We start from the raw sequence: 13,084 nt of genomic DNA, 5'->3' as shown, positions 1-13,084 counted from the left end.
TCAACTTGCAAAAGATACTGCAAAGTGAGAGGTATTCTCCACTTCAGTGCTTAGAAGTGGCAGTGTGTCCTTGACAATTTATGCACCTAAAAAAAAAGACTGTGTGTGTTCTAAGTTCCATGCACCAAGACGTGACGATCCGTGACGGCAGAAAGAGGAAACCCAACACGATCACAGACTACAACCACATGAAGGTATGTGAATGTGTGTACAATTTTACACCAGTGCTACAATGTTTTCTGATGTGTGCTATACAGGCCTATAGAAAAACATATACTCATGACTCTCTCGCTCTGCTTTTACAGTGTGGTGTAGACGTGTTGGACCAAATGGCACGGATGTATTCTGTAAGATCAGCAACACGCAGGTGGCCAGTAGCGGTTTTCTACAATATGCTGGACCTGGCGGCAGTGAATGCCTACATTTTGTACACAAGGCATGTACAGGGTGGACAGGCAAAAGAAGATTGTTTCTGCGTCTTCTAGCTCAGCAACTTCGTTGCCGATTCATGCAGCACAAGGAAATCTTAGCACAGAGGCAGCTGCTGCAGCTGCTGTGCCAGGGACTGTAAAGACAACACAGTGCCAGGTGCAAGAGAGCTGCAACAGGAATCGCAGCAGATTTACCTGTGCAACATGTAAGAAATTCACCTGTGCCAAATGCAGGGATGATGGACACTGGGTCTGCAAACCCTGTAAAGTTTGAAACACTTTGAAATAAAACAGACTTGTGTACCCATATATTGTGAATGTCTGTCTTTTGTATGTAGGTTGTAACACAGAGGTTTGGCCTGCCTTGGATCTGAGTAAACAAATGCCAATGTTGCGCACACACACACACACACACACACACACACACACACACACACAGTAAATCTGCATTTATTTGTCCCACAAGTGGAAAATCTGCATTGTCATTGCAAAAAGTGGACAGAGCACGGTATAGAAAGTGCACTATACAAACATTTTATATATATATACATATATATATATATATATATATATATACATACATAGTTATACACACACATACATAGTTATACACACAGACACATCTATATCATATACACACACACATATATATATATATGTGTGTGTGTGTATATGATATAGATGTGTCTGTGTGTATAACTAGACTTTATGCATATTATATAAGGTGTGGCTATATAAATATATAAATATATGTACAACTCTGTGTATATATGTTTATGGACAGGCATGCAGGCAGGTAAGGAAGGAAAGCAGCCTTGCAGGGAAGGAAAAACTTGAATCTCTCATGGTTAGGGGTTGGGGAGGTGTGTTTGCACAACAAAAGCAGGAGAACAATGGAGCTGACGACCTGTGAAAATCTCAGCGGGGTGCCAAGAGGTGTTAAGGTCGGGGGGAATTTACGCAAATCTGCGCAGGCCAGTAAATCTAGTAGTAGGGACTTGCACCAGGGAAAAAAGGCTCAGTAATTCTATTAACCATGTCCCTCACTGCTCAAGCCTTTTAATTCAGCGGATTTTGCTGTTACTTATATATTTTATTATTTAAATAAATCGTGGTGTAGGTCTGTGTTTCTGAGCTCATGAGCACATTTTTTTCATAGACGTGGTTCTCTCAGGAAAGCCACTACAAACATTTGCTCAATAGAATATGATGCTGGACAATATAAATTACTTCAAATGAGCTCAATCTTAAACATATACAGCAGTAATATTAATTACTTCTGCACCATTTGTCATTTTCCCATAACAAGAACAACAGAATATTTTTTGGTAACATTTACTCAACAAGTAATAATAATAATCATCATATATATATACATAGATAGATAGATAGATAGATAGAGGAAGGAATGAGTGCACAAAGTTGAAGCTGTCCATATGTTTTAGTCACTCATGTCACACTCATGTGAATTATCTTTTATGTAACTACCAATATTGGCTCATCATTTTTTGCGTTGTACTACTATTGTTACAGTATTGGAAAGGTATTCTGACATGAATCACAACTAGATGAGCCTTTCAAAATGCAAAGGAGGCTTTTTATATGCTATTAAATGTTTTGACCAGCCATCTATCACAATTAATCAATGATTTGTTGATTTGTAGGTACCCAGAATGCAGCCTTGGATATTTTGTCCAGTAAGTTATCAGAAATCCCCCTGCACCCCCTTAACAGTGTTGGAAAAAATGCACACATTAAAAAACAACAACTCTTTACCCACCCAGTGTACTTCAGATGCTTGTAACTTTGACAATGTTCATATTATAAACATAAAGAGATGCATCTTTATGGCAAAATCAACCAAGGCTCTGAGACTTTTAGGTGGGAACATTTTTTCATAAACACAAATCATGTAATATGAGTTTTAAAATTCCACTAAATTAATTTGCCATAATTTAAATCATGGTCAAAATGTGAAAGGTTCATTAATAAAGATATAAAAATCTTGTATGAAAACAGGCTTTGTTTAACGTTAACCATGTCTGAGATCTGCAAATTTACGCTATGCACATAATGTCACCTGAAATGGGTTACTCATTGCTTAAAATCATGTGAGTGGCATTCTTTTTCAACAATAAACCACAGTTAAACCATAATAAACCATAATAAATAAACTATAGTTAACCATTTTGGGCAAATTGAGATGTACTTTACGGCTGTACTGTGAGGTCAAAGTCTTGGCAGTGAGCATCAGAGTGTGGCAGCATGTAAAACCCCAGTAGAGTTGCTGAGGGTGTTCATGCATCACATCCATTTTCCATGGCAGGGACACTGTGGCTATACTACACACTTGTATTCCTTCTGGTGGGATTGCAAGGAGAGCTGAATCACCCAGCACAACAGGGAAGTCAAAGGAAGATTAGCAATGACCAGTGAGTTGGTGTTTCTAAAAAAATGTTTTTTTTATGCTTTTCTTTGAATATTTCATGTCATAAGGATGCCATGTTATGCAGATGATCAGGTTTGTCTTAAGCTTTGATTCTAAGAGAATAAATGTATTTGTAATAGTATAAGTTGAACCCATTTTTTTTAACCATTACCTTTACTGACCTAAATATGAAATTGAATTTTGGACATTTGAATCTTTAGGCCATCCATGGTGTCAGATAATGGTCACCTTGTCTTCACAACTGGTGACAATAAAGAAATCCGTTTCCAGACCTCAGCATCAGGCCGGGTTATAGTGGGAAATGAAGACCTCACCCAACTTTTGAGTCAAGTAAGCTTTCTTTTACTAGCAAATATTCTTCTCCTGTTGTTTCACAAGATCACTGCCTTCGTGCGATCGTCATTTCAATGATAGTAAGTGACTTAAGGCACAACGATTGTGATGGTTATATACCATGATGCCATGGTATATAACATCCACATTTTGAAACACCCAGGGACAGCCTCAAAAAACAGAAGCAAAGGTCATGTCATATTGTTAGTGAATGGCATCCTAAAAAAGTGAATAGAAAATAACAAATTGTTTGAAAAGCGCAAATAATGTTTATAATATGTAATTTTTCCATTCCTAGCAGACAGGTATGCTCGCACAGATAACAGTTCACTGTCTTATCCAATCACTAATTACTTTGATGCTTTTGTTTCAATCTAGTAGTTAAAACAAATGTTTGTACTGCCACCTGTACTGAAACAGTAAAGCAATTTTTCTGATTTCTCAACCCAATAAACTCTCTCTGACTTTTGGAAGTGTGTGATTATAACATCTCACCTTTTAATGACCAAACACTGCTGCTCATCATATGACACTGTGAATCATTAACAAGTTAGGAAGCCAACAAAGCAAGACCAAAGCTCAGGGCTAGATACATTTGAGTCAGTGGATCCAGGATTACAGCTGTACGGCATTAAATGCAGTCCATCATACATGCGCACACACAATCTTTCAACATTTTTTTGATTAATCGTTTTTTGAATAGCTGCTAAGCCTAATATAGATCAAATAAATGGGTTTTTTTTTGTTTATGTTTGGGGAGGAACATTTTTGAGTTATAGCTCAAAGATTTCTAAATTGTGCTGCTGTATTATGACCACTGTAATTAGGGCGTGGTTATGCTTGGGTCTTGAGCAGAAGGTGGGCTAGATGTCGTTGTTTATTTTTAGTTTATTTCACTTCATCATTTTATATATGACATAAATAAACACAGACATTCTGACAGACACACAGCTATAATCTCCATGCTTATCCTTATCAGGGTTGCAGGAGGAACCCTATCTATACCTGGAAAACTAATACTCAAATACTATGATTTATAATTCTCCCCTGTAAGTTTGTGTGTAAAATGGAGACATGTTTATGTGAGCCTAAAAATATCAAATGGTAATCAAATTTCATACATTTTTAGCAATCAAATTAATGTGTTGACACATATTACGATTACGACTTCTTTCAAAGTAATAGACATATTCTGATAATTAGATGATGTTGCTTCTTGGAGAGTACTTTCCCACATTTGCATCAACTGCAGCATGACTGCATGTCAAGCCTCTTACTCCCAAGGTTTTTATAGTTAATAAAAATAAATACGTAAGTAAAACCTAAAAGCAGGTGTAATAACTCTATAATATAGTTAAATTGGTAAAAGCCTTTTCCAAACAATAAATCAATAAAAATCAAGTAAGCAAACCCACTGGAAACAAACAGACAAATTTGCAAAGTGCTTCACAAGACTAGGTAGAAAACAAGCTGCCCCAAAACATTTAAGAAACAATAAAGGCAAAAGGGGACTGGCAGCATAAATTCAAAAACAGGCAAATTAAATGCTTGTATAAAATAATTAAAAGAGCCTTGGCTAAGGACCTGACATTATGACAGGGCACAGAAGATCTGAAATATACTCTAGTATAAGTCCAGAGCAGGCCCTAAAAGGCTAAAAAAAACAAACACACATGATTATTGTAAATGTTTGCAAAAATGTTTCTGCAGTATTTTTTTCATATGAATGTACATTAGGTGGATGGTAAAATATTTTATTGCATAAATAAAAGCTTTAGCCTTTTTTAATAATTTTCAGGATAGTGATGATGATGGGAAGTAAATTCTTAAGTTTGAATGAGAATGGCAGCCAGGTGAATGGAGACCAAAAATATTTAAAAATCTATCTAGTTTATTGAGCTAATCTAAAAATGCAAACATGTGAATAGTTTCTTTTTTACCTCATTTACTCTATTCTTATCTGATAAATTTAATCATAAATGAAATATGACTAACAAAAAGAATCAAATCATTTTTTAGATCCCTTTTTTAAAGCTTTTTAATACTGAACCATCTGTCGTGGAATTTCTAAATGCAGATTAAAACCAACAAAGATGACATTGACGACATTAAATCTCACGGAGGAGCCATCCCTCCTGATATCACCAACAAGCTAAACCAGCTTGATACGAAGGTAGGACAAAGGTAGTTCCTAGTGGTAAATAAAATCATTTTTAATATTGCCATTAACTTATTTACTACTGTTTGTGTTACTTATTTCATTATGTTCACTTCATTCCTTTTATTGTTCCATGAATAATTTTGATTCAGTAAAATGAAGTGATTATAATGAAAAATGTAGCCATTGTCATCAAACATATTTACACTGCCTCTTTTCTTTCTTTTCAGGTTTCAACACTTGAGAATAAAGTGGTTACACTTGAAGAGGTGAGTCAGAAAAAGTCAAGAACTTCTATTGAAGTTGATGGTCATGGCTTAATCTGTTTACCATACCTTAGATATCATGTCTTCCCTTGTTTCCCCTTGCAGACAGTCCAGAGGGTGTCTTGCAGCAGTAATCCCTGTCAGAATGGAGGAACATGTCTCAACTTATTAAACTCATATCACTGTATATGTCCCAGCAACTGGGGGGTGAGTTCAGTATTGTTTTTCATATTCTTCATAACTTTTACAGGTTAGTATGTATGGATTGTAGACATTTACCAAAGTCGGTGGTTAGGACTGTTGCCTCGCAGCAAAAAAAGTCCCTGGTTCGAGTCCACCGTGTGGATGGACCTTTCTGTGTAGAGTTTGCATGTTCTCCCTGTATCCGCATGTTAAGAGATTTTCAAATGTTTCAAGTATTATTCCCACTTCCATTCGTATGTTATTGAAAGTTTATCTTTAATTTCAGTGTTAATAGTTGTTTACCCATTTATTCTTTCCATTTAATCATATTTTATAATTTTACTGTTTCACTGAAGTGAAGCTGAAGTAAAGACAAAAGCATAGTGTTCTCAGATATGATTCACCCAGTACATTTCCTCTGCACCTGGTTCTCTACGAGCCGTTTCACTCCCAGGAAGGGGAGAGCAGGACGTTCTTATCTACACTCCCAAATACCAAGAGGGGCCTGTTCTTCAGAATCACACACACACACAGAAAGCTGCATATATGTAATATTTAGTGATTATCTACAGAACACACACACACCCAGCTAAACTGGAACAAACCTGTCTCTCAGAGGCAAATCTTTGTCTCCTCCTTAAACAGTTGAAGCCACTATGTGACTATAAATAAAACCTCTGCCTGCACTCGGGGTGTGAGATCTCCTCGAAATCTCACCCAGCGTGCGCACGTTGTTACCATCTAAACTGTCTTGAGTGTCTTTATTTCGCCTGAAGAATGTCTTGTTTAAATATTTACTCCTTACACCGCATGTCTGCATGCTCCAAAGACATGCAGTTAGTGGGGTTAGGTTCAGTGATTATTCTAAATTGCTCTTAGGTGTGAATGTGAAGGGTGAATGGCTATATGTCTGCAACCCTGATATGGATGTGCAGAAGAGAATGGATGGATTAACACGTGGGTGTGATATTACTAAATAAAATAATACCCAGAAACCTCAAACTTTTAATTCCAGTACTGTTTTACTATAAGACTTTACTGTGTTCCTTTTCGTTGGGTGCTTGTTTTCCTGCATTATATTTTGATAAACCCATTTTCTCTCTCTCTCTCTCTCTCTCCCTCTCTCTCTGTATGTGTTTGTGTGTCTGTGTGTTAGGGTCCTAACTGTGCAACAGATGTAAATGAATGTCAGGTCTATTCAGGAACGTCACAAGGCTGTCAGAATGGGGCAACCTGTGTCAACACTGCTGGATCATTCACGTAAGTCTTATGCCTTCCTCTTTTTACTTACTAATTCTATGAGTGCTTTACATTATGCTGGCTTATGTCTCCTCGTGTCTTCTTTTCTTATCTATCTTTTGATCCATAAGACTTTCTCCTCCACATCTTGGAGGATTTCCATTTTTCAAGAAACCTTGATGCCATTAGGAGTAGTGTTTACTTATCAAGCAGTGTGAAGAATGAATGCCAGATGCACTCATAGTACACACTTTGTATTAGTATTGTGTATATGTATGATTAGACAGCAGAGGTCCAGTATAGTGTGTCCTTACCTTCTAACACACAACTAGCTTTACAAACAGTGGACAAAGAAAGTTTTTGTAATTCTACCTCTGTACACCTTCACAGTGAATTTGAAATGAAATAATTAAGTTTTTTTTTAACACTTGAATGAAAATCCAGTGACTAAAGTCTAGAACCCATGAACATCAACAAAAGTTGTTTCTGATGCTCTGCCAGGCCTTTACAGCAGCCACCTTCAGTCACTGCTTGTATTCAATAACTTAACAGCATGCTGTACTGGGTAGAGATCAAGTGACTCACTTGGCCATTTCCCTTGAAAAGGTCTTGGATTGCTTTTTCAGTGCATTTTGGGTTGTCATTCTTTTGCACTGTAAGCCTTTCTGATCAGTTTTGTGAAATCATTCAGGTTTTAGCCTGAAGCCCAGTCAGGAAAACACATACCCCATATGATCATGCTCCTCTTTGTATGCAGTTGCAGCTGTTCTCCAGAATGGCATGGGACTCTCTGTACCATGCGTTATGATGACTGCAGGAACGCAGGCAGTGACTTGTGTGTACATGGCTTATGCATTGATGCAGATCGAGTCATAGCTGGACAGGTAACTACTCGCCTATCCTAAGATATCTATCTATCTATCAATCTGTTGTTGTTAAGGTTTCTCACTGACTTTTGCTAATTAACAGCCTAAATACCAGTGCATTTGTGAGAGTGGGTGGGAAGCTCCAGCTGGGAACCCAGCGTGTGTGGCTGATGTTGATGAATGTAACCTTCCCAACAAGCCTTGTTCAACCAACCCAGCTGTTCCTTGCTACAACACCCAGGGATCCTTCTATTGTGGAGCCTGTCCCTCTGGTAGTGCTTAATAACATAACAAACCGCAGTATAGCCAGTTCTAAATTAGCATTTGGAGACAGGAGAGACAATTGATGCTAAAACAATTAATGTAACTATTTGTTCAGAGCATTAGCTTTTAATACTATTCTTTGCAGTGATGGCGGCTTTATACTACACAAGTGTTAAGCACTAATTAAGCCATTTGATGTTTTTTGTTGTTGTCACTTACTATGGTTTATTTACAGTTAACACTTGTCAGGTTATTAAAATCCTATATCAGAAATGGATGAATGGATGGAATGAAGACATTTTACTATTTCATGTAAAAATATGTAATTTGATGGCAGCAACACGTCTCAAAAAGTTGAAACATTTTTACCACTGTGCAGCATTCCACCTTCTTTTAACAACAGTTCATAAACTTCTGGAAAATGGGAATAGCAGATACTGGACTGTTCTCTGGTTTGTGATTCTACCTGTCAAGAGGTCTAGATCTTCTTTGTTGGATTTTTTGTTTGTTTGATGTACTGTTTGATTTAGCACCACAGAACAGTTTTCTACTTTAGCCAAGTTCATTGCAAATGAGCTTTGGCTCAGAGAAGACAACTGCGTTACAGGATTTCTTTTTTTGCATAACAGAACTTTAACCTGCATTTATGGATGACACAGCAAACTGTGTTCACAGACAGTTATTTCTGAAAGTGTTCCCAAGACAGAATCCTGTAACAGAATCACACCTGTTTTTAATGCAGTAAAACTTGATTCCCTTAAGAACCTTCTTAGCTCTGTCCCTTGCACAAAGAGATTTTTCCAACAAGATTTTGATGATAATATGTAATGTAGATGATGAGATGTTCAAAATCTTCACAATTTTCAGTTCAAGAACATTCTGAAAATTTTCCACAATTCATAGACACAGTTTTGGTTTTTTTTGTTTTTTTGCAGATTGGTGTGCCTCTGCCCATCTTTACTTCTGAGAAACTCTGCCTGTATACAGTCATATGACATCGCAACTTTTATAAGACATGTGCCATTAAATTCAGACTGAGTTAATATTTTTCATGAAGTAGTAAAATGTCTCAGTTAAACATTCAACATGTTTATTATGTGCTATTATCAGTAAAATGTGTTTTTTATGAGATTTTTACAAGTAATTAGAAATGATGTTCCAAGATTTGTTTTAAACCTTGTAAAGTTAAATAGCATTTTGCATCTTGATGCTATCCCAGTTTGCTAATGAGTTGTTGAGATTTGTGCATATAAATAGATTTAAGATTTTTCCTCTCATTTTCTCTGACATGTCTTAGGCTGGCAAGGAAATGGTTATAGCTGTCAGGATGTGGATGAATGTTTGACCAATAATGGCGGCTGCTCCACTACTCCAATGGTTCAGTGCTTGAACACCATGGGCTCTTTTCACTGCGGTCCCTGTCCTCCAGGTAACTCAGCAGAGAACAATACTGAATGTCATGCATATGTGCAGGAAGATGACCTGTAGCTTCTACAGCTTGGCTCCACTTAATCCCTGAAATTGCTGGTGTATTTAACCCAAGTAAAAAGCTACCTTTTTCAATAAAACATTTTGAGGGCACCACATAGCCTGACAGCACCTGGTCTAAGATACTATATAACATACCACAATACAAAGTACACAATACTGTAGCTGTAAGAGAAAAAATTACAAGCTATGTGGTGTAGACAAAACTAATTTAGTTTCATTTTTAATACAAAGTGCAATGGAACTCTAGATATTTAAACTCTAATTCTTTAAAATGTAAATATTATAGCTGTGAAAAATTGTTTATTACTGCATGTTGAGTATCTGCCTGTAAAAACTCTTTGTAACTCTTGTCTGTTAAAAATAGAAATATTTTTGTTACTTAGTCAAATAGCTGGGTGACTGACTGTGGCTCCCCAGATGTGAAAGCCACAATTTTGAGAGCACAAAGTGTCATTTGCACTGATAACTCACAGATAACTCCTCTGTTTTTGCAGGCTATGAAGGAGATGGGAAAACATGCACACAGTCTAACATCTGTGATACTAACAATGGAGGCTGTTACCCATTAGCCACCTGCAGCTCCAGCCCTGGTAAGAAAAATGAACAAAGAATAAACAAAAGAAAAGAAAAAAGAACCATGGGTTTACTGCTTCATATGTCAATCAAATAAGAATGAAGCATGAGCAAATAATACCGACTTACTACTGAAAGAAGGAAATAAAGTACTACTTATTTCTTCTTTCGGTACTTCTTTCTGAAATTTTGCTCAATTAAGAGTTATGTATGCATCTGCTCATCTGATTCCCCAAACATCTTCAGTAGTCACCAAGTCTGATCAAACCCCTTTCTATTCAAATCTCTTGCATCCACCAGGATCCAGTCTCCCGGTCTGTACCTGCCCACCAGGCTACATAGGCAATGGATATGGACCAACTGGTTGTACCCAAACCAGTAACATCTGTCAGACCAACAACCCCTGTGTCAATGGGCAGTGTGTGGTGAGTGTGTGCATGTGCATATTTGTTATTCTGGAGTAAAAATTAGGAAAAGAATTCTGTCTGTAAACAACACTTCCGTGGAGTCTTATATGACTCCCTATAGCTTCATTCCTCCTGTCATCCCAAAACCCCCCATCTCCACAGAGACTGTTTGTTCCCAGACCCTCAAAAACAAACCAAAAATCAGCAAGAACAAATTAAGTAGAACATTTCACAATAAAAGAATATTATAATAATACCCTCAACTACACCAAACAGTAAATCAACTAAATGTGGACTATTTAACAGTAAGTTTCTCACTTCTAAGTTCCTGTTAGTAAATTATTTCATAAATGATTAACAAATTCACTCTGCTTTGCCCAGACCTAGTTACAGCAGGATTAATATGTTAGTTCAAATGAATCATCAGGCGATCTCTGGGAGTACTGGGGTCTATTGGCTCCCTGGAGACTGGAGAACTGCGGTTGCCTTTTTGGAGTATCTGGGTCTCTGCCTCAGTTGGTGGTGGTGGGTGACTGGGGTGGGCCTGAGCTGCTTGTGGTGGTGGGTTCTGTCTCCCGACCGGGAAGCATAGCTTTTCTGTGGTCTGGGGGTCTGTGCCCTCTTTGGCTGCCTTGTCGTGTAGGGTGGCTGGGGCCCTGAGACCCTGATCTCAGCTTGCACCAGGGTGGCTGGGCTCTAGCGGGGTTCTCTGGGACTCCCACCCCCCGGCCATGAGTGCCCGATCTATGGCCTCGCTTCTTCTCCTGCCGGGATTAGCATGCAGATATGAATAAGATGTGCCTTGGAAAAGCAAAATGTGTTTGGCACAACAGTGCATTCATATCATAATTCTGATTGCAGAAGCTGCCAGACAGGACAGGATTTAAATAAATAAATAAATGAATCATGACCTTAAGTCTGAATCCTCAAAGCACATGCAGAGGAGAAGATGCAGTCTTTCTCACTGGACAATTAAAAAAGTGAAATAACTATTCTGGGTGATTTATCATCCATGGAGATGTTGAAAATGACAGTCTCAACACTGCATTTTATTTTTTATTATACCCAACTGGCTTCTTTCAAAACGTAAATGATCCCATTCATTGTCCTAATCACACTCCGGATATTGACATACGGTATAGAAACTGAAAACCCACTTTTGTCGGACATATAAAAAGAATAAATAGTATATAACAATAAATAAATCGATTTTGGAATAAGGCTGTGACATGACAAAATGTGTGAATGTTTTCCAGGTGCACTGTATTTTTGGTTCCTAGAGTTTTTAAAAGTAGAATGTGAGCCAGAGCCTTCAGATACCAGGGTCCTCTAGCTAGCACTTTGCATTTGGGAGACAGACGCTCTATTTTTACTTTTCAGATTAGGCCTAAAACTTTCATTTTTGTTGGAAATTTGCGCTATATAAATAATTCTGAATCTGACTGAATCAATAGTGAAATAAAATGTCCCACAAGATATTTTTTAAATTGTTTTTTGTTGTGTCATATTTATTTGAAATGTGTTTTTATATTTACTGAATGAATCTTTGAATGCCTAATAAATCCTTGATATGAAACCAAAGACAAATCCCTCTGCAAACATAAAACTTATGCTACCACAGGACATCACCTCAAATCCTGGCTACATCTGCAACTGCAACTCTGGCTGGGAAGGCGTGAACTGTGACCAGAATATCAATGAATGCTCAAGCAATCCCTGTCAGAATGGAGGAACGTGTACCGATGGCATTAATGGTTTCACGTGTACTTGCACCACCCAATGGACTGGCGAGCTCTGTCAGACTCCTCAGCAAGGTAATGGGAAGGATGGGCTGAGAGGGTGTGGATAAACTGAAAATAGATGAGGAGAGGAGAGTGAATGTGACACGGAGAGGAAAACACAGAGAGCATAGAAAATAAGCTGCAAAGTGCAGATTTATTCTGCACTGCACATCTGTCTGTGGCCGAGTGACTCAAAAATCACTTTGTTTTACAGAAATAGAACTGGAGTGGATTATTTTGTTTTTATTATTACACAGATAAATCATAGCCTTACGCTTCAAACTACGTTAACATGACATGTCCTTTAAAATGGTATGTGGTTAAAGCTTAAGAAACATAATCGCCAACCAGTAAAGATGATTTCAAACTTCAGCAGCATGCAAGCTAGCTTCTCTCACAAGGAAGATGATAAAGGTTAAAAACCAGTGTGAATGTGTGTTGCAGTTTGTGGAGGGTACCTGACTGGCCCTGCTGGTTCCTTCAGTTATCCTAACACCCCAGGTCATGATGAATATGATCACGAGGTCAGCTGTGCATGGGTGATCCACACTGATGCAAACAAGGTGTGTTCCTGTTCCTCTCAAATTTCCATACGGACAGCTTCTTTAAAATTCTAGACAAAAAAAAAAGTTTTTTTGTTTGT

The 13,084-nt window shown here is 37.7% G+C and overlaps 1 protein-coding gene across 4 annotated transcripts in view; it reads left to right on the top strand.

Annotated features, from left to right (window-relative positions):
* Positions 1–2,719: 2,719 nt before the first annotated feature.
* Positions 2,720–13,084, top strand: part of cubn (cubilin (intrinsic factor-cobalamin receptor)) — a 78,254-nt gene continuing 67,889 nt past the window's right edge. For 2 of the 4 annotated variants that reach the window (XR_005614260.1, XR_005614261.1), the window contains exons 1-13: positions 2,720–2,863; positions 3,081–3,210; positions 5,291–5,386; positions 5,602–5,640; positions 5,743–5,844; positions 6,977–7,080; positions 7,817–7,943; positions 8,029–8,197; positions 9,487–9,618; positions 10,175–10,270; positions 10,554–10,678; positions 12,282–12,474; positions 12,886–13,004. Coding sequence is in view for 2 of the 4 variants with exons in the window: in XM_039617163.1 (XP_039473097.1) it covers positions 2,751–2,863; positions 3,081–3,210; positions 5,291–5,386; positions 5,602–5,640; positions 5,743–5,844; positions 6,977–7,080; positions 7,817–7,943; positions 8,029–8,197; positions 9,487–9,618; positions 10,175–10,270; positions 10,554–10,678; positions 12,282–12,474; positions 12,886–13,004 (1,545 nt within the window). In the remaining 2 variants the exon portion in view is untranslated. Of the gene's footprint in view, positions 2,864–3,080; positions 3,211–5,290; positions 5,387–5,601; positions 5,641–5,742; positions 5,845–6,530; positions 6,778–6,976; positions 7,081–7,816; positions 7,944–8,028; positions 8,198–9,486; positions 9,619–10,174; positions 10,271–10,553; positions 10,679–12,281; positions 12,475–12,885; positions 13,005–13,084 lie in introns of those variants that run through there. The other 2 variants (XM_039617163.1, XM_039617164.1) reach the window with 2 other exon arrangements.

This window comes from Oreochromis aureus, linkage group 9 (assembly GCF_013358895.1).
Source record: "Oreochromis aureus strain Israel breed Guangdong linkage group 9, ZZ_aureus, whole genome shotgun sequence".
Classification (NCBI taxonomy): domain Eukaryota; kingdom Metazoa; phylum Chordata; class Actinopteri; order Cichliformes; family Cichlidae; genus Oreochromis; species Oreochromis aureus.
Note: the sequence above shows the minus strand (reverse complement) of the source record. Positions and strands in the feature narration are given on the sequence as shown.